Raw genomic sequence first — 22,194 nt, forward strand, 5'->3', positions numbered from 1 at the left:
TCTCTACCCCAAACACCTACTGTTCTTCTCCTTCCACAACTTTTCTGTTGTACCTTTAATAATCCCATTCCCTGGTAAACAAACCCATCTACATTCGCATTCCCTTCAATAAATCCATCCTTCTCTTTCTGGCTTAAATGAACCTGGGTTCTCTTCCTCTATACCAGTGCTACTCAAAGTGTGGTCCTTGAATTGATCCTGGTCCATGAACTGTTTATTACAGGTCTGTAATAAGAACAGAAAGGGACAGTAAGCATCTAAAAACTTTTACAACAATCTGGCAGAGCAGTATTATTCTGTTGAATCTAATAATAAAAAATTGGGATTTGTATTTTGTGTTACCTTTTTCATATCATTTTTCTGGTAATTCGCTTTTTAATTTTATAAAAGAATTGGTTCACCATGGTTTGAAAAAAAATCCTGGTCCTTTGCCACAGAAAGCTGGAGAAGTACCATGATAGAGCTCTGTCAGGTAGAGGCTACACATTCTCCCATGGCCTCATAACTCAGGGCTGGACTGTGGGTAGACATCCCCCTCACTCTCCGGTGAGATTTCTAGATCATCTCTCCTCTAACCTTGTGTTAAGTCCCCTAGTCCTCTGAGTTTCATACCATCCACTTCATACTCTTCTTCATCATTGCTCACCTCCCCAGCATACCTTCTGCACTCACTGATGAACCTGCTCACAGATTCCACTCCATCCCAAGTCCTGCTAACATCCCATGTGACATAAGTATCAACGTGGAGGCCTAACATCCTGGCCTCTTAGTTTTTTGACCTTTTCCTCTTCTGAGACTGTTATCTCCACTCCCATTTCTGCCACCAACTCTCATGGCCTTACCCCAGACCTTGTCAACACCTGCAATCACTCCATCTCTGGAATATATTTCATACATCACACTCTCTGACCACGAGAATGTATCCATCCAACAATCACTAACCACACCTGTTCGCCCTCACACCTCTCACAACCCCTTGATCCTCTTACTTTTCCCCTATCCACTCACTCTAGACTTGATCCTCCTTCCCTATCTAGCTTAGATTCCAGAATTCCTCACTTCAACCATCTTCTTACAGATATCTTCACCTCACTTGCCCCACTGCCTTTCCATCACACCCATGTGCAAACCCCAACCCTGGATCAATCCAACTACATAAAACTGAACCATTGGACATGGCTGGAGAAAAAATCGCCCAATGGATTGGTGCCAGAATAAATTTACACTGTCCAAAATATCTGGGTTATGTTGCCTGGCAGTCCTACATTTCCCTGCTCAGTTCTCCCTCCCATTCTCCAAAGTGGCTATTTCAAATCTCTGGCCCCACTAACTTCCTAGTCTCTCAGCAAATGACCTTGCCTCCTACTTCTTGGAGGAAATGAAGTACTCAGATGTAAACTTACCTCAACTTTCCACCATCAAATCTACTTTGTTCTGCATCTATCCTTGTCTCCTGCTATCCTTCCTTCTTTCTAAAGCCAGTTGTTCCACCTGAATCATATCTCTTCTTATCTTCTCAATCAATTTCCCTTCTTTCTGCAGTATCTTCAACCTCTCTCTCTTTCCCTTCTCCTTCTATTAGCATTTAAACAAGCTCCTCAATCTTTACAAATAAAAAAGAGGTGATCCACCTCTTCCTCCTTCCTGTTTGCCCCTCTCTGCCCCTTCACAGTCAAATATCTTCTTTGTTTAAACCTATGCAGCTTCATAATGATTTTTATTCTAACAGATAACACTTGTCCGTGGTCTAAAACACAAAAGGTACAGAGGTGTATACAGCGGAAAAAAAAAGTCTCCCTTCCACCCCAGCCACCCAGTAGCATCCAGAGATAATCTGTATCACAATCAAATCTATAAAAAAAAATTTAGAATTGCTGTGTACACTCTCTCACCCTTCTGCTGCAGTCCCCATCCTCTTTCTAAAACAGATCTCACCAAGGTCCTGACCTCCTTGTTGATACATGCAGTAAATACTTCTTTTCTTCATCTCGCTTGACCTCTTACCAGCATTTGCACACTACTGACCCTGCACTCTCTACCCTTGATTTCCATAACACCCTGTCTCCCCAGTGTACACTCATTCAGCAAATATTTAATGAGCATCTGCTATAAGGTCGCTATGAATCGGAATCAACTCAACGGCAACGGGTTTGGGTTTTTTTTTGGTTTGCCAGACCCTGGTCTAGGTGCTGGGGAGACAGACACAGAACAAAGCATACAAAAACCCCTGCCTTCACTGAATGCTCTGACAGGGATCACAAAAGAGGGTCCCGGACATAGTTGGAGAAAAATGTAGAACCAAATCCTAACTTGCAAAATAAGATAGACTTACTGGTCTGACAGAGACTGGAAAAAACCCAAGAGATGCCCCCTGGACACCCTTTTAACTCAGTACTGAAGTCACTCCTGTGGTGCACCCTTCAGCCACAGATTAGACAGGCCTATAAAATAAACAATAACACACATAGTTCCACTATGTGTATGAGACTAAATGGGCACACCAACCCAGGGGCAAGGACAAGAAGGCAGGAGGGGACAGGAAAGCTGGACAAATGGAAATGGGGAATGGAAGGTCGAGAAGGGGAGAGTGCTGACACATCACAGGGTTGGCAACCAGTGTAACAAAACAATATGTGTATTAATTATTGAATGAGAAACTGATCTGCCCTGTAAACTTTCATCTAAAGCACAAAAACCCTGCCTTCCTGCTGGCATTGTAGTGGAGGAAGCAGACAAGAAACAAGAAAAATCAGTGAAATATATGTCAGTGAGAAGAGCTGACACACACACACACACACACACACACACACACACGCAGTGGGAGGGAAATGGCAGTGGTAGTGAAATTTTAGGGAAGGGAAACTTTTGAATAAAGACCTGAAAGAAGTAAGGTAACAAGCCATACGGATATAAGGGAAAAGCATTCCCAATTAGAAAGAACATTAAGTACAAAAGCCTTGTGGCAGGAGAATGCCTAGAATACTGAAACAACAAAAGGGAGGACAGTGTTTCTGGAATAGAGAGAGCAAAATCCCAAAAAACAAACTTCGAAGCCATCAAGTCAATTCCAACTTACAGTGACCCTATAGGGCAATGTAAAGAAAACAAAAATCCTCACAACTGGATCAAAAAGCAACATCATGATAAACGGAGATCATAGTGAGACTGCCAAGGATTTCATTTTCCTTGGATCCACAATCAGCACTGACAAATCTGCTGCAAAAGACCTCTTTAAAGTGTTGAAATGCAAAGATGTCACCTTGAGGACTAAGGTGCCCCTGACCCAAGCCATGGGTCATATGGCTCATATGGCTGCAAAAGCTGGATCATGAATAAAGACAGCTGAGGAAGAATTGGCACCTTTGAATTGTAGGGTGGGGATTCTCTCTTAACCTAATCCTGTAGATTGAGTCCTGCCTCATTAACATAACTGCCTCTAATCACACCTCATTAACATCACATAGGTTAGGATTTATAACACATAGGGTAACCACATCAGATCACAAAATGGTGGACAACCACACAATACTGGGAATCATGGCCTAGCCAAGTTAACACACATTTTTAGGGGACACAATTCAATCCATAACATATCTCATGAGATTTGGTTCCTCGGTTTGGAGGTTTAGGGTCATGGTTTCATGGGACATTCTAGTTAATAGGCATAATAATGTGTTTGGTGCTTCTGTTCTACCTCCTAGTTCACTGCCTAGGGTCTAGGTCTTAAAAACTTGCATGCAGCCTTCCAAGACACAACAATTGGTCTCTATTCACCTAGAGCAACAGGGGAAGAAGGAGAGTCAGGAATAGGAGGAGGAAGTGGACCGTGTAGCTATTTGCCTCCATGAACAACTGCCTCCTTTGCCATGAGACCAGAACTGGATGGTACCTGACTACCATTACTGAACATTTTGATCAAAGATTCTATAGAAGAATCCTGATCAAAAGGGGGGATGCAGAATAGAATTTCAAATTCTCATGGAATCTAGATATTCTGGAGCCATGGAGGCTGTATGAACTCCTGAAAGTAGTGTTCTGAGATAATCTTAAACCAAAAGTATCCTCTGAAGTCTTCTTAAAACCAAACAATAGTTTAGCTCAACTAGTAAAGAACGTCTGCCCTGAGCATTGTGCTCTTTTAAGAACTATTTATATGGAATCAAATTGACAAGAGCAACTCAAAAGATCAGACAGGAACCTTAGCAGGCAGTAAGTTCATGTTAATGGCGGGGGGGGGGAACAACTCAGAAGAAGAGGGCAAGAATGGTTGCAAAGCTCAAAGAATGTAATCAATGTCACTAAAAGTAGAAGCTGTTGAATTGGTGTATGTTTTGCTGTGTATATTCTCAACAACAACAAAATAAAATTATTTTACAAAAATGAATACAAAAGCAAATGAATCAATTTATATAAAGTGCTTAGTACAGTGCTTGGCACACAGTAAGTGATCACTGTGTATTTGCTACTATAACCCAAGTTATCACTAAGTTCTATCAAATCCATCTCCTGAGTAGCTATCAATTCTGTCCTGTCATCTTCATGGCCCCTATCCTAGTCCAGGCCACCATTATCTCTAACTGGGATTATTTTCCTGCCCTCCTAAATGGGCTCCTGGCCTCTATTCTGTCCCCACTCAACTGGTCCTCTATACTACAGCCAGAGCGATCATTTAAAAATATTATTTCAATCCTGTCAACTCATCCTTAAAACATTTCACAGGCTCCCTATTTTAATAAGGTAAAATATAAACTTTTGAACCTAACGTGACCTAAAAGGCTTTGCCTGTCTGGCCTCACCTTCAGCCCCTGACACACCTCTGGCTCCGTAATTTATAGGGCCTAGAACAAAAAGAAAATTGGGGCCTCTTCGAAAAGTGGGAAAAAGGCTTTTTCCTTTCTTCTGTGGTCTCTCTTACTCAGTTTGTCATGGTGTTTATTTGCTATTTAACGTCACATTCCCTTTGGTAAGCGCAGGCCCTCACAGGTGCCCAGGGGCCCTGTACCAAGATTCAGTGCACAGGGTACACGCACCTGACCCCAACTCTCCCCAAACCTGCACCCTGGCCCAGCACCCCAGGAAGCTGTTCGAGGAGGCAGGGAGGCAGCAGGAGATAGGACCACATGTGAGCCAAGGCTCTAAGTCCCTAGCACAGGCCCATTGTCCCATCGGACTTCCCTTACAAAACACAAATTCAAAGGTAAAATTATTAAGACTTTCAAGACAACAACCACAGAGCATTCATTAAGCCTCAGATGCTGGGCCCCCTTCTGAGTGACTACAATGGTCCCATGCCCATGAAACCAGTCCTGCCCTAAAACGCCAGCTGGATTCTCAGTGCCAATCTCTTTCTGGTCTCTTGGCTTCAACACATGCAACTCCCTCTGCCTGGAACATTGCTGGTCTACTTCTTCCCTGCTGCTGTGGCACACCACACTGTTCCTATTTCAGTACTCAGCATGCTGACTTGTAACTGCTCATTTACTTGCTGTCTGCTCCCACTACATTCAACAGACAGTATATCTTGTTCACCAAAGTCCTTACCTTATCCATCTCCAAGTCTTGCTCTACCTATTATCTAACCCAGTTCAACAAACATTCACTGGGCTAGATAACTCCTCAGATCAGGGAGGGAGACCAGTGAAAATCAGGCTTCTGGCTCAATAATTATCACCTAGGACCAAGGGTAGTAAATGCTTCGCTTTGGACGGTTTCCCTAGTGAAGAGAACAATTATTACAGCTCCAGGTCTTGAGATTAAGATGAATTATCCTCAGTGCTCACCAGAGTCCAGCATATGGTAGGCACTCAATAAATATTTATTGAGTTAATAACTACACAAATTCAACAAATATTGAGCACAGATATGCCCTCATGAAGTGGGCACTCTAGAGATGGAGATAAGTGGTGTCAAAACAGTTTCGTATAGTAGTAAGTGCTATAAAGAAAATAAAGTAGGGTAAGGGGATGGTGGGGACCCTGGCAACTCAGTGGTGAAGAGCTCGGCTGCTAACCAAAAGGTCGGCAGTTCAAATCCACCAGCTGCTCCTTGGAAACCCTATGGGGCACTTCTACTCTGTCCTATAGGTCACTATGAGTTGGAATCAGCTTGACAGCAATGGGTTTGGTTTTTTGGCTTTTAAGGGGATGGTGACTGAACAAGTGAATTTGAAGCCTGCAGAAAGGAAAATGAGGAGAAAACTGAACTATGAACTTCAACATATTATCACATTTAAACTCCACAACAAATCAGAGAATTCTGTACAGTATTCAGAGACAGCATAGCACAGCAGTTAAAAGTACCAAGTTGTGAGCCAAAATGCATGGGTTTGAATTCATCTCTGTCACTTACTAGCAATGTGAACTTAGGCAACTTACTCAACCTCTCTGTGCCTCAGTTTCTATACCTGTAAAATGGGAGAAATAATAGTACCACCTTGTAGGACTATTAGGGGATTAAATGAGCTAAAATAGGGAAAGTGCTTAAAGCAAAACCCGTCACATAAGTATTGGCTATCATCATTATCATTTTTTTTATCACCATTATCATTATTAATATTATCCTAATTTAGCAAGTGAGAAATCTGAGTCTCAGAGTGGGTAAGTAGCTTGATGGAGATTACAAAAATAATAAGTAGCAAAGCAGGATAAAAATCCAGGTCTGTGTGACTCTACTATACCACTACAATATGTGACTAGAATACAAAGTGGGGATGTTAGTAGAGGTAGTAGCATCAAGTGTTATTAGAACACAAAAGTAGGCACTCAATTCCTTCAGGGGTGTGGAACTGAGTGGTGGCTGAGGGTTGGAGAAACTGTAGAGGTGACAAGGTTGCTCAGAATTCTGTCTGGCTATTTGTCTGCTCAATCTCTGTTCTTTGAGAATACCCAAGAAATTGGGCCCTACTCCCACCTGTTTCCTGGAAAGACAATATCTTCATTCATAAATAAAGAGTTAAAACAGCATTTTTATCAATCTTTGTTATTTAAAAAAGATCAGAAATATCCAAGTTAATTTGTCATTTCCTGCAAAGTTCGAAGTGGAACTTTTAGAAGTGAAAAATACATTAGAAAACTCACTGGATGGACTCAACAGCTAAGTAGAGACAACAGAAGAAAGAATCAGTGAACCTGAAGATAAAGCAATAGAAATTACCTAATCTGAACAACAGAAAGAAAATAAATTGAAAAAAAAAAATGAACAGAGCTTCAGCAAATACAGAACTATAAGAAAAGATCTAACATTTGTGTCATCAGAGTCCCAGAGGAAGAGGAGAAAGAGTGTGGGGTTGAAAAGTATTTGAAGAAATAATGAGTGAAAATTTCACAAATGTGACATAGAAATCCTATATGCATATGCAAAATATGTGAAGCAACAACTGACAGAACAAAAAGGAAAAAGACAAATGCATAATTATCCTTGGATACTCAATACTTCTCTCTCAACAACTAATCGAACGACTAGACAAAATCAGCAATGATAGAGAAGAATTCAACAACGTCATCAACCAACAGAAATTAATGGCATTTATAAATACTCCACTCAACAACAGAATATACATTTTTTTTCAAGCAGCCATGGAACACTTAACAAGATAGACCATATCCTGGGCCATAAAACAAAACTCAACAAATTTAAAAGGACTGAAATCATACAGAGTATACTCTCTGATGAGTATGGAATCAAACTTGAAATCAATAACAAAGATTAAAGGAAGTCTACAAATCTACAAACATTTGGAAACTAAACAACATACTTCTATATAATCCACGGGACAAAGAAAAAGTCTAAAGAGAAATACATTGAACTACATGAAAATGAAAATACAACATATCAAAATTTGTGGGACACAGCTAAATCAGTGCTGAGAAGGAATTTTATAGCACTAAATGCTTATATGAGAAAAGATAAGTCTGAAATTAATAATCTAAGTTCCCACCTCAAGAAACTAGAAAAAGAGCAAAATAAACCCAAAACCAGCAAAAGGAAGGAAAAAATAAAGTACAGAAATCAATGAAACTGTAAACAAAAAGACAATTAAAAAAGTCAATGAGAAAAAAAAGCTGGTTCTTTGAAAATATCAATAAAATTAAAAACCTCCTTCAAGACTGACAAAGAAAAAGAGAAGACACAAATTATCATATCAGGAATGAAAAGAAATATCACTATAGAGCCTACAGAATTGAAAGGATAATACGGAAATATTATGAACAATTCTACATTCCTTGAAAAGCACAAACTTCCACAGCACACCCAATTTATAATGTTGTTAGGTGCCATCAAGCCGGTTCTGATTCATAGTGACCCTATGTACAACAGAATGAAATACTGCCCAGTCCTGTGCCATCCTCACAATTGTTGCTATGTTTGAGCCCATTGCTGCAGCCACTGTGTCAGTCTATCTCATTGAGGATTTTCCTCTTTTTCGCTGACCCTCTACTAAGCATGATGTCTTTTTCCAAGGGCTGGTCCCTCCTGATAACATGTCAAAATAATTTAAGATGAAGTCTTGCCATCCTCCCTTCTAAGGAGCATTCTGGCTGTACTTCTTTCCAGACGGATTTGTTTGTTCTTCTGGCAGTCCACAGTATATTCAATATTCTTTACCAACACCATCATTCAAAGGCATCCATTCTTCTTTGGTCTTCCTTATTCATCGTCCAGCTTTTGCATGCATATGTGGTGACTGAAAATACCATGGCTTGGAGCAGGCACACCTTAGTTCTCAAAGTGATATCTCTGCTTTTTTACACTTTAAAGAGGTCTTTTGCAGATTTACCCAGTGCAATAAATGCACTGATTTCTTGACTGCTGCTTCCATGGGTGTTGATTGTGGATCCAAGTAAAATGAAATCCTTGACAATATCAATATTTTCTCCATTTATCATGATGCTATTTATTTGTACGGTTATGAAGATTTTTGTTTTATGTTGAGGTGTAATCCATACTGAAGGCTGAAGTCTTTGATCTTCATCAGTAAGTGCTTCAAGTCCTCTTCACTTTCAGCAAGCAAGGTTGTGTCATCTGCAAAACGCAGGTTGTTAATGAGTCTTCCTCCAATCCTGATGCTGTGTTCTTCTTCATATAGTCCAGCTTCTCTGATTATTTGCTCAGCATACAGACTGAATAAATATGGTGAAAGGGTACAACCCTGATGCACACCTTTCCTGATTTTAAACCATGCAGTATTCCCTTGTTCTGTTCGAACGACTGCCTCTTGATCTATGCACAGGTTCTACACGAATACAATTAAGTGTTCCAATATATAACAGATAATTTAAATGATCCTTTAACTATTACATAAATTGAAATCATAATTTAAAAACTCCAAAAAAAGGTTAAAGATAATTTGGCAAAGTGTTTAGCATAGTGGCTAGCACACTAGCTAGTGTTCAATAAATAGCTATTACTATTTTATTTAAATCATCACATCCACCCTCAGGGGAACTGAGGTTTTTCAGGAATGAAATCCTTTACAAATAAGTAGCAGAGTCAGAATTTGAACCCAGATCTTCCAGCTCTGAAACCGGGGCCATTTCTTCTACAATTCAGAGTTCACATCACAGCCACCCCCTTAGGGATGTGCCAACCAATTCTTCTATAGATAGGAAAACTGTAAGGGACGAGGTTTTTGCCAAAACCTGTTCTGGCAAAAAAAAAAAAAAAACACTAAACCGGTTGATGTTGACTCATGTTGACCCCATGTGTTGCAGAATAGAACCGCACTCCAAAGGCTTTTCAACCCTTGGTGGTGCAGTAGTTAAGAGCTTGGCTCCTAACCAAAAAGTCAGCAGTTCAAATCTACCAGCTGCTCCTTGGAAACCCTGAGATAGTTCTGCTCTGTCCTATAGGGTTGCCATGAGTCGGAACTGACTTGATGGCAATGGATTCTAACCTTTCAGAAGCAGAACTCCAGGCCCTTCTTCTAAGGTGCCTCTGGGTGGGCTTGAAACATCAACCTTTTGGTTAGTAATTGAACACTTAACTGTTTGGGCAAAGCCCCAGACATCAATAAATACTCGCCAACTAGCTTTCTCTGCCAGTGTAGAGCAATGATTCTCAAAGTTTAGGGTACATCAACATCACCTGTTTGTTAAAATACAGATTGCTGGGTCCCAGTCCTAGCCTGGTGATCTGCATTTTAAACAAATTACCAGTTAATGAGTCACACTGTGAAAATGCATGGTGTATGGTAATGATATGTTACCCTGCCCATCCCCCAATATTAGAAGCTGTCACACTCCACAGAAGGGGAGGGAATCAAGACAGGATAAGTGATTCTTGCCGGCAGACCCCACTCATCTACTGAATCAGAAACCCTACAGGCGGAGCTCAACAATCTTGTGTTTTAACGGGTCTTCCAAGCAATTCTGATGTACTCTAAATTCTGAGGACCACTGTTCTACAAATCAAAGTATTTTGCAAAATCCAGCCCTTTACAGTTAGAGGAGTGGAGCTATGCCATATTCTTTCCACTTTTGAGAACCTGGGCTCTAGAATCAGACAATGCTAAATTCAAATCCAGACTCAGAAAGTCACTTAACCTCCATGAGTTCCAGAGTCTCATCAGCAAAATGGAATAACTGCCTCCCTTGTTAGAACCTTTCCAGGAAGTAACTTGGCATTATATACCATAATCCCTTATAGGACTTCAAAAAAGCCATATCCTATGGAAGTCATCAGAGATGCAAAACCAAACCAACCAAATCCAATGCTGTCGAGTTGATTCCGACTCATAGCGACCCTATAAGACAGAGTAGAACTGCCCCGTAGCATTTCCAAGGAGCACCTGGCGGATTTGAACTGTGCTACGGCTGCTAAACAAGAGGTCAGAGATGCAAGCAGGTTTATATTGCCTCTAGGCATTTGTGGGTTTATAATTTGTGAGTTTAACTATTGTGAGCAACAATGAAAAGTTCATAATACTTAGTAATTTTTAATTGTGCTGAAGTACAAACTTAAATGGAGGACTATGAGCTGTGTGTGTACATGTGCACATGTACAATGCACTGAATAAGCAAAAACAGCTACCCACCAAAGAACTGATTCTCAGCTGGCTTCCTTGTTCTCTAGCAGCCCATAGAGAGAAACAGGAGAAACAATAAAAACTTGGTTTCTTCCGTGGAAAAGAAATTAAGGCAGTGAACTTGTCAGGGTATGCACAGAAACAGGACTTGCCATAGAAATGTGATTAAGGAGAGGCCTGGCCCATACGCCCATTGTGATATTTATAAATCTGGAATTCTTAAAGGTCTTAGTGGTGTTCATTGTAAATGTTAAGTGACTACAAAAGTGTTCACCACATTTTTTTTCTTTTTTGTTTTAACCAGCACCCATATCAACATACAAAACATTTCCAGAACCCCTAAAATTTCTCTCACATCACAGTATTATTTATAATATAAAAAGTACAAATAACCTAAGTGTCCAACCATAGAAGAAATGACCAAGTAACTGATGACACATACATATGGTGGAATATCAGAAATCAGTTTTCTGATGAATAGTTAATGACCTGGTAAGATACATTATAATGTTCGGTGGGGAAAAAGATAGGTTACAAAATAGTATTTATAACAGAATCCCATTTTGTAAAAGTAAATGCTTACATTTAAAATAAACAGGTAGGAGTTAATGCAACAAAAAATTTAACAGTGAATTGTGCTGGATCATAGGTGATTTTTATTTTCTTTATTCTTTTTCTATATTTCTATATAGAAATATATATTTTATATAATGAGACTGTCTCATCTGTATAATCAGGAAAAAAATTAAAAAAACATTATTTAAAAGAATAATATCTAATTTTCAAGCTTGGGTATAGATTAAATGAGATAATTTATGCAAAGTCTCCGTCATGGGGTCTGGCACACAATAAGTACTCAGGAAGCATTTGTTCCTGTTCCCTGTTCCCAGATTACAGAATTAAGGGCTCTCTATATCGTGGACAGGAGCCCATTTCCCGGGTCTGAAACAATCTAAAGCAATAGCCTTTTTCATGAAGATTCATTCATTCATTCAAAAATGTACTCAGCATCTATTACATCTATTACATGTTCGGCATTGAACGATTCTGAGGACACCAAAAATGAAAAGATGACTTCTCTGCCCTGAGAGAGCTCTCGCTAGTGAATGACACCGACATACTTATAATTATGATCTAATGAAATAATTAATAAAGATGCAATACAAAGTACAATGGGAACCCAGAGGAAGGAGGCCTATTACAGAGGAAGGGTATTCTGCGAGCTATAAAAGGGAGGACAATAGTGGGAATAACATGGGAAAAGACACAGAAGCATAAAACAGTATAAAGCAATTCAGTCTCACTGGGACATAAAGAGCAAGGGAAGAGGAATGATAATAAATGAGACTGAACAAGTAGATCACAAAAGGTCTTGTCTGTCACACAAAGGAGATCAGATTTTATCCTGTAGAGGAACCACTGGAAGAATTTTAAGCATAAGTGTGACTTTATCAGCACTATCAAAAATACTAAAAATCCTGAAAAAAACCAAACCCAGCGCTAAAAATCCTGAAAGACATCTTAGTTCTCACCTGTTTCCAGAGGAAAGGAAAAAGAAATCACCCTCTAGGTCTGTCCCCTCTTAAATGAAATAACATGAGGCAGTTGGACCATGGTAAATATGCAATAAAGATCAGTTAAATACGAATTTGACTCTTTTGCGGAGAAACTGCATGGCGTAGTCCCTGCCAAGAGCAGAATTTCAGCACCATCACCTTCAGTTTGGTCTGGGCTTGGTAATAGGAATGGCTCCTTTGGAAGGGACTAATGACAACTGAAAATTTTAGAATCTAACATGCAACAAAGGAGGACACCCTATACTGTTTTGTTGTACTATAGTGTACAAATCCCTCTCGGGGTTGTCTTTACATAGTTGGGATATAAATCCCAAATAAAAAAAAAATAATTGGATAATATTACAGTTGTATCCCACACACTAACCTCTCTGGAATCTTAGGTGACAGGTGCTTATGAGTACACATGGTTAACTGGAAGGAATGCATTAGTAGTATTACTCCTGCTGTTTTACCCATATTTCTTCTACTAATTCAATTTTAGTTGGATGGCTCTGCAGATAAATATTGTAAAAATAAAACACTATTGCATTTCTGCCTCCATGTATTGAGTGCATGCAAAATCACGAAGTATTTATTACATTTTATAAATGAAGACAATGAGGCTCAGAGAGGCAAAGTAACTTGCCCAAGGTCACATCGATAGTAAGTTGCAAAGCCAGGACTCAAATTCACATGTTACACTCAAATATCTCAAAAATGTAGTACTGTCTCCCCCAAAGTCAGTGTCTGAGGAAAAACAAAATTGCCATAAGATAAAAACTGATAATGTCTTTGTGGTTGGAAATTAATTATAATTTTTTTTAATATTATAAAGAAGAGTGAAAAGAAGAAATACGTAGGGGAAAAGAGAAACAGCACAGGCCAATGTCACCTATGTCCTGGTCACCAAAGGGAGACAGAAGAACCTGGATCTCTGAGGTGGGCTGGAGTTAATTCTTGATGAGAGAGGGAAAAAAAAGTTTTGAGTGGGAATCCAAAACAGCGGAGCAAAGGAAAGATCAGTGAGCAGCCGGCTACTGCGCTGTGTACAGCTTGGCTTGCCCTCTTACCTGCCGTGAAACCAATCCTGGCACATGTCACACTCAATCATGAAGCGGGTCACATCATAAGGCAGCCTGCAGAGGCAATACACTGGCACAGAGGCCATCTTCGCCTGGCCTTGGAGCCTTCTGCAGCCGGCCAGGTTCGTGGCGTCAAGAGATGTGGAAGGTGGTAGCAGGAGTCCTTTCTGAATGAAGGCTGGGCACAAACAACAATTTTTATAGAGTGAATCAGGTCCCCCGGGGTACCAGCCTGAGTTCACAAATGGGGAATTACCATTGCCAGGATGCAGCACAGCTGGATCGGCTGTAGGGGGCAACAGGAGAATGTCCACCAGGCCTTCAAAATTTCATTAACAAATAAAGGACGGCACTATGCCATCGAGGCTCCCCTCCCCCTCCCCCTTCTTAAGCCCCCTAGAGTCAGTGATAAGTTCTCATCGGGTTTCAGGTAAAATATCTGAAGCCTTTTCGGGAAGCTTCTTTAATCCCTCACTGAACCTTCTCCTTGCTCCCTCCCCTTGCTTCCCAGGGCTCCCTTTATTATGACGCAAACCATAGCCTTAAGAATGAGGCTGGGGGCACCAAAGGAAAAAAGTCTTCCCTACCCCCAAAATAGGGGTTAACTAGAGAGAGATGAAGGATCCCTGAAAGTCTGTAAGGATTACTCGAAAACTACCTCAATACCTGCAGGTACAAGGCAGGCAAGGCTTAGTGCCCAACTCAAATCACGGTCCTGGGGCTGTGTTCTGAGAGTTTAAATGATCTTTTCCTTCACTCTCAAAATCACTCCTTCCACGGCCAGTCAAGAGTCTCGTCATCCCCCAAAACTGAAATAAATCTCAATTTTAAAACTGATCAGATCGTCCTCTACTTCAAAGATGACAGGGTTCTCGTCGCACCCTCTCTTCCAAACCCCTGGAACTGACCAGAATTCCCTCACACTCCTGAAACTAAACAAGGATTTTTTCACTGCATCTCCTTACAGTCCTCCCAAACTGACAAGGAGTCCCCTGTTCCCCGAAACTGACAGGGATTTCATCATAGATCTTTAAGCTGACAGGAATCTCCCAGCAGCCCCCAAAACTTACGAGAATATCTTCACGCCTCCAAAACTGACAGGAACCTCCTCAGCTCCAAACCTGATAAGGTCTTCGGTCCGAACCCTACAGGAGGCTCCTCATCCCCAAAGCTGCAGGGACTTCTCACGCCCGCAGAATTCACTCCCACCGACACGCCTGCGGCGGGACTAGCTTCGGCACAGCTCGGCGCCTAGCTCAGCGGAGGCTCAGCGGGCAGTTCCGGCCCCACCGGCGGCGCGCGCCGAATTCTGGGATTGTTACAATAAGGCTATGAACCTTGCTCGCCTTCCTTCGAACCACCCGCTGGGTCTGCACGGCGGTGCTTTAGGGCAGCCCTCTCCACAGCACCCCGCAGGCCCGCCCGTTAGGGCCTACTGGAGACCGCGGCTCTGGCCTAGTCCGGCGGCTGCCCGGCGAACGGGCAAGCGGCGTTGTAGCTGAGCCAGCAGGAGATAGCCGCGAGCAACCCAACGAGGAATGAGACCAGTCGGCAGCCAGATTCAAGAAAAACAACCCGGTAAATCGCCGGGAGAAGCCCAGTGGCGGTGGTGGTAAATTGTAGTAGTCAATAAAGTTTATTCAAAACAATGAGGAAGTAGAGGCAGAGAGGGGAGGAGAAATATGGGGTAAACAGCTACCATATTGAGAGTGGCGCCGCTGCCGCGAGGGGACGAACCCGACCGCCATCTTATGAGGGCCGGACACGCGAGGTAACCCCGGCACACGCAGAGAAAGGAAAAGCAGCCATCTCCCATATGATGTCACCAGGGGCGTAGCGCCATTTGCGGAAGAGGGGCGGGGCTCAGCTACCTTTGAACCAACCCAATCGAAGCTGCAGACCTTGAGCAGAGAGGCCGCCATCTTAGATGAGGCAGTGTTTTGGCTCCATTTTGAGTGGGGCCAGAAACATCCTAGCCTTTCCCTCTTCCAGGCAAACATGGAGTTAAGCACCCCCCCGCTACTCCTCCTTCCCAGCCTTTTACCCCTATGAGAAGAGGTAAACTCGGTGACTCCAAAAGGCAAAATTAATAGGTGGAGGCGGGGGCGGGCTTCCCGCAGGGTAGAGGCAGAGTACTTACAGCAGATCCCATTCATCGAGCCTGGTCAGCAGACCCTTTCACCAGAATTTCGTGTCGTTTATTCTTTACCTTATGCGGGAAGCTCTGTTACTATCCCCATTTGACAAGTGAGTTGAGTTTCAGAAATAGGAAGTTAACCCTTGCACCCGCTACTACCCCCTTGTCCTCAGTCCCTCAGTCGTAGTTCCTCTGTACTTCTGTCAACTTCCCAGACCCCTCTGAACCCTCTCTTTTTTTATCCTACTGTTTCAGTCCAATTCAGTTCAGATAAAGTTAAGGCATTTTCATGCATCTGTTCCACAATTTTCTGACTGCAGCCTGAGGGTGTGTTGTGAAAAGAGGTTTGAGTGAGTTCCACACACATGCTTAAAAATGGCGCTAGTTTACTCAAAACCTTCTAGAAAATCCTCAGTTCTCTTACTACTACACTTTCTTAAAGGGTCCCACCACTAAAAGAAAACAATGTGTGTGTGTGCACACCAGCGGCAATTGGTTAGGTTCTGAGGATACAAGGATGAAAAGAAGGCCTCAGCCGTGGGAAATCACCAGTGAGTGCAGGAGAAAAGCATGCAAGTAAATACTTGGAATATAACATCCAGTAAGCACACAAATACATTGTGCAAAATGAAGGTAAGGAAGAGCCCCAGAAGCTGCTTGCTGCTGTCAAAGAAGACTTCAGGGAGGCTTGGGGAATACATAAAAGTTCACTAAGTTAACAAGCCTGAACATTGTACATAAAAGGATCAGCATGTACAAATGCTTGGAGGCACATCGGGAACATTTGTTAAAAGTAGTTCAGTATTGTTGGAACAAAGGAAGGAGAAAAGAAGGGTAGGAGATTTAAACAGTGAGACGGGTCAGGTTATAAAAGACGGCAAATATACAAAAAGTTTTAGATTTTTTTTTTATAAGAAACCATTAAAGGTTTTTGAGCAGGAGTAATATGAGTCACACTTGTGTCTTAGCCAGAGGAAAATCCAGGTTTAGTGGGACCTGAAGCTTACATATTTGGGAGGCGGGACTTTAAGAAAAGAATATAGACTTATGAATATAAACTTAGGTTCAAAAGTGAGCAGTATTTCTAGAAGCCATTCTTAGACCTGGGCGATAATTATACATAGAAATTATACAAACCACATGTGTCCAACTAAACACGAACTAAATGTATCCCCCCCAAATCAGCTTCCCATTGGTGGGGTCTCAAAAATGTCTGCGGTATCTCCAACACCACCTAATACACAGGAAAGCGTGAACCAGGGAAAGACTCAGTGGAAATGGACAGCAGTTTTAACCAATTGTGGTTTAAATATATTTTAAAAACTTTGCAAAACATATTACTGTGTGACCGACCACATAGCAAGTGACAGGCTCTGTAGCTTAAGCTTCCTTAGCTTCACAAGTAGGCAAGAGGGAAGGAGGCTGTTGTACTAGTCTAGAACAAAAGATGAGACCTGAACCAGGATAGGTTTAGAGAATAATTAAAAATAGCGGGTGAATGAGGGAAAGGAGTATGAGTTCATGTCTCGGTTGGGTGTCAGGGTGGGTGATGGTGCCATTGCCTGAGCCAGAATACATAGAAGGAAAAGCAGTTTTCGTGGAGGAGAAGACTAAGTTTGAGTAAGTTGAGTTAAAGTACGTGTAGAACATTAATTCACTTGCCCAACAATTCTTCATTGAGTTTCAGAGGTAGGAAGTTAACCCTTGCACCCAGGTCTGGGTAGTAACCCAGACCTGGCTTTCATGGAGCTGACATGCTACTGGGAGATCAGTCAATAATCAAACCAATTTTAATTTACATATTTATTGAGCACCTATTATGTGCCAGGCACTGATCTAGGCAGTGGGGATTTAGGGGTGAACAAGACAGACAAGGTCCCTGCCCTCCTGGAACTCACATTCCAGTGAGGGAGACAGACAATAAAGTGAGTCAAACAACAGAATTTTAGATTCCAGTGAATGCTATGTGAAAATAAAATAAGTTATGACACAGGGAATGATTTGGAGGGAAGGCATTCTATTTTAGATAGGGTAGCCAAGTAAGTCTTCTAGACAAAGTGTCATGTGAGCTGAGACCTGAATAACAAGAAGCCAACTGACAACAAGAGTAGAAGGAATAAGAAGTGCAAAAGTGATGGCAGAAGCCAGTTGAGTCCACTCTGAATATCACTTCCTGAGCATTTACCGGGCAGGGTACAGGTGGGGGTTGGAATGGAGGCTCCAGACATGAATATGAAACCCTATATGTACCCTTTAAGATTGTACAGTCTAATGAAGGAGACAAGAATACAATAAACAATAACAAGGGTGGGGGAAAAAAGCTCAAGAGTTCTATCTAGAGATATGAGCTAATATTTGTGGGAACAAAGAAGGAGCCACAATTAGTTCAAACATGTTTAGTGGATATGTCAGGAAAGGCATCGCAGGAGGTGTCATTTGACCTAGGCACTGTGGTACCCACTCTCGCCCCTACCCCTAGAAGATCCCAGTGTTCTTGGGATGTGGGGAGAGGGAGCTAAAGGATACTGGGAAAGGGAGAGCTGTCAGGGGGCTGATCCCAGTCAGGCAGGTTTGCTTACAAAGGAACTGCCAAGGATGCTTCTGCCAAGGATGGGAAGCAGCCAGCTGTTGCCCTGAAAATGTGTGGTTTGGTTATGTCTCACAGAATGCAGTGCATGATCTGAACTAGCCACCACAGCACAAGGCTGCTGTGGAAGCCTTCCTTCCTACCCCACCTCCACTTAACAGTTATACAATTTTATTTTTATTACATAAACAGTAGTAAATGCATTCTCATTGCAAACATTCAAACAGCTAAAGCTGAAGTTCCCTCTGGACCACCACTCAATCCCTGCTTACCTCCCTAGAAGGAGAATCTTAGCAGGATCTTTTCCAGTTAATTTCTCATAGAACTGTTCAGATGAAAATGATGAGGGATAAAGTGGAGTATAAAATATATGAGGAAAAATTAAGAAAAAAAGGCGGGGGAGAAATTACACGTGAAAGAACAGGCTTGCTCCGAAACAGACTTGAAAGTACAAGGGCAGTGAAAGCAAAAAGACAAAATAATGATAAATAACATGATCTGAGAATTCACTGTCCTGAACTCTTCACATCCATTTACTCAATCTATACAGTGACTCTATGAGGCAGATACTAGTACTATTCCCACATTATGCATAAGAAAACTGAGTATAGAGACTTTAAATCACTTTCTCAGGTTACATTGCTAGTAAATATCCAAGCACAGGTTCCTGACAATGCAGGTCCAGAGTCCAGGTTCTTAACCACTCAGCTATACCACTGGTCTATATTTAACAGCAACTGGCGTCTCCAAGATTGATGTCATTGGGGAAGTTGATGGTTCTTTGCATGATTTGAATCACAGAAGCAAAATAGGGTTTGTACCCACTTGGAAAAAAACAACTAGCCGTGGGATCGGCACTCCACCAAGAGGATGGTCCCTCAGGTGCCAAACTACGTAGCTGAGAACACCAACCCACACCTCCAGGGCCATCGTCATGGGTATGCCACTTGTGTAGAGCTCTGCTCCAGAGGGGCTTTAGGAGTGGTTTAATGCTATGCTGTTGCTATCTTGAAATTCCTAATAATTTTATTTATTAATTTTTTATAATTTTTATTGTGCTTTAAGTGAGTTTACAAATCAAGTCAGTGTCTCACACAAAAACCCATATACACCTTCCTACACACTCCCAATTACTCTCCTCCCTAATGACACAGCCCAGTCTCTCCCTCCACTCTCTATTTTCGTGTCCATTTCGCCAGTTTCTAACCCCCTCCACCCTCTCATCTCCCCTCCAAGCAGGAGATGGCAACATAGTCTCAAGTGTCCACCTGATCCAAGAAGCTCACTCCTCACCAGCATCCTTCTCCAACCCATCTCCAGTCCAATCCATGTCTGAAGAGTTGGCTTCGGGAAAGGTTCCTGTCCTGGGCCAACAGAAGGTCTAGGGGCCATGACGACCGGGGTCCTTCTAGTCTCAGTAAGACCATTAAGTCTGGTTTTATGAGAATTTGGGGTCTGCATCCCACTGCTCTCCTGCTCCCTCAGGGGTTCTCTGTTGTGTTCCCTGTCAGGGCAGTCATCAGTTGTAGCCAGGCACCATCTAGTTCTTCTGGTCTCAGGCTGATGTAGTTAGTCTCTGATTTATGTGGCCCTTTCTGACTCCTGGACTCATAATTACCTTGTGTCTTTGGTGTTCTTCATTCTCCTTTGCTCCAGGCGGGTTGAGAACAATTGATCCACCTTAGATGGCTGCTTGCTAGCGTTTAAGACCCCAGACGCCACTCTTCAAAGTGGGATGAATAATGTCTTCTTAATAGATTTTATTGTGCCAATTGACTTAGATGTCCCCTGAAACCATGGTCCCCAGACCCCTGCCCCTGGTACGCTGGCCTTCGAATCATTCAGTTTATTCAGGAAACTTCTTTGCTTTTGGTTTAGTCCAATTGTGCTGACCTCCCCTGTGTTGTGTGCTCTCTTTTCCCTTCACCTAAAGTAGTTCTTATCTACTAATTAGTGAATGCCCCCTCCCACTCTCGCTCCCTTCCCCCTCTTGTAACCACAAAAGAATGTTTTCTTCTCAGTTTAAACTATATCTCAAGTTCTTATGATAGTGGTCTTACACAATATTTGTCCTTTTGCAACTGACTAATTTCACTCAGCATAATGCCTTCCAGGTTCCTCCATGTGATAAAATGTTTCGCAGATTCCTCACTGTTCTTTATCTATGCGTAGTATTCCATCGTGTGAATATACCATAATTTATTTATCCATTCATCTGTTGATAGGCACCTTGTTTGCTTCCATCTTTTTGCTGTTGTAAACAGTGCTGCGATGAACATGGGTGTGCATTTATCTGTTCGTGAGAAGGCTCTTATTTCTCTACGATATATTCCAAGGAGTGGGATTGCTGGATCATATGGTAGTTCTATTTCTAGCTTTTTAAGGAAGCGCCAAGTCGATTTCCAAAGTTGTACCATTTCACATTCCCACCAGCAGTGTATAAGTGTTCCGATCTCTCCACAACCTCAACAACATTTATTATTTTGTGTTTTTTGGATTAATACCAGTTTGTTGGAGTGGCATAAAATCTCAGTGTAGTTTTGATCTGCATTTCTCTAATGGCTAATGATCGTGAACTTTTCCTCATATCTGTTAGCTACCTGAACGTCTTCTCTAGTGAAGTGTCTGTTCATATCTTTTGCCCATTTTTTAATGGGGTTATTTGTCTTTTTGCAGTTTAGTTTTTGCAGTATCATGTAGATTTTAGAGATCAGGAGCTGACCAGAAATGTTATTGCTAAAAACTTTTTCCCAGTCTGTAGGTAGTCTTTTTGCTCTTTTGGTGACGTCTTTGGGTGAGCATAGGAGTTTGATTTTTAGGAGTTCCCAGATATCTAGTTTTTCTTTTACATTCTTTATAATGTTTTGTATACTGTTTATGCCATGTATTAGGGCTCCTAACGTTGTCCCTATTTTTTCTTCCATCATCTTTATCATTTTAGATTTTATATTTAGGTCTTCGATCCATTTTGAGTTAGTTTTTGTGCATGGAGCAAGGTATGGGTCTTCTTTCATTTTTTTGCAGATGGATATCAAGTTATGCCGGCACCATTTGTTAAAAAGACTCTTTTCCCCATTTAAATGTTTTGTGACCTTTGTCAAATATCAACTGCTCATGTGGATGGATTTATGTCTGGATTCGCAATTCTGTTCCATTGGTCCATGTATCTGTTGTTGTACCAGTACCAGGCTGTTTTGACTACTGTGGCGGTATAATAGGTTATAAAATCAGGTAAAGTAAGGCCTCCCACTTTGTTCTTGTTTTTCAATAATACCTTATTTATCCGGGGCCTCTTTCCCTTCCATATGAAGTTGGTGATTTGTTTCTCCATCTCATTAAAGAATGTCGTTGGGATTTGGATCGGAATTGCATTAAGTGTATAGATCGCTTTTGGCAGAATAGGCATTCTTATAATGTTAAGTCTTTCTATCCACAAGCAAGGTTTGTTCTTCCACTTATAAGTCTCTTTTGGTTTCTTGCAGTTTAGTGTAGTTTTATTTGTACAAGACTTTTACATCTCTGGTAAGATTTATTCCTAAGTATTTTATCTTCTTGGGGGCTACTGTAAATGGCATTGATTTGGTAATTTCCTCTTCGACGCTTTTTTGTTGGTATAAAAAAAAAAAACCAGTGCCGTCGAGTCGATTCCGACTCATAGCGACCCTATAGGACAGAGTAGAACTGCCCCATAGAGTTTCCAAGGAGTGCCTGGCAGATTTGAACAACTACTGTATTTGTTGGGGTAGAGAAATCCAACTGATTTTTGTATGTTTATCTTGTATCCCGATACTCTGCTGAACTCTTCTATT

At 41.6% G+C, this 22,194-nt stretch overlaps 1 protein-coding gene across 3 annotated transcripts in view; it reads right to left on the minus strand.

The window, feature by feature from the left end:
- The window catches only part of PHF8 (PHD finger protein 8), a 129,763-nt gene extending 114,371 nt beyond the window's left edge, over nt 1–15,392 (minus strand). The window contains exons 1-2 of one of the 3 annotated variants that reach the window (XM_064278354.1): nt 14,732–15,392; nt 13,650–13,839 (exon numbers count right to left, since the gene is read on the minus strand). In XM_064278354.1, coding sequence (XP_064134424.1) covers nt 13,650–13,747 — 98 coding nt within the window. In that variant the 5' untranslated portion in view covers nt 13,748–13,839; nt 14,732–15,392. The remainder of the gene's footprint in view (nt 1–13,649; nt 13,840–14,731) is intronic. The other 2 variants (XM_064278352.1, XM_064278353.1) reach the window with 2 other exon arrangements.
- Between the last annotated feature and the right edge of the window lie 6,802 nt (nt 15,393–22,194).

The sequence above is a fragment of the Loxodonta africana genome, chromosome X (genome assembly GCF_030014295.1).
Source record: "Loxodonta africana isolate mLoxAfr1 chromosome X, mLoxAfr1.hap2, whole genome shotgun sequence".
Taxonomy (NCBI): Eukaryota; Metazoa; Chordata; class Mammalia; order Proboscidea; family Elephantidae; genus Loxodonta; species Loxodonta africana.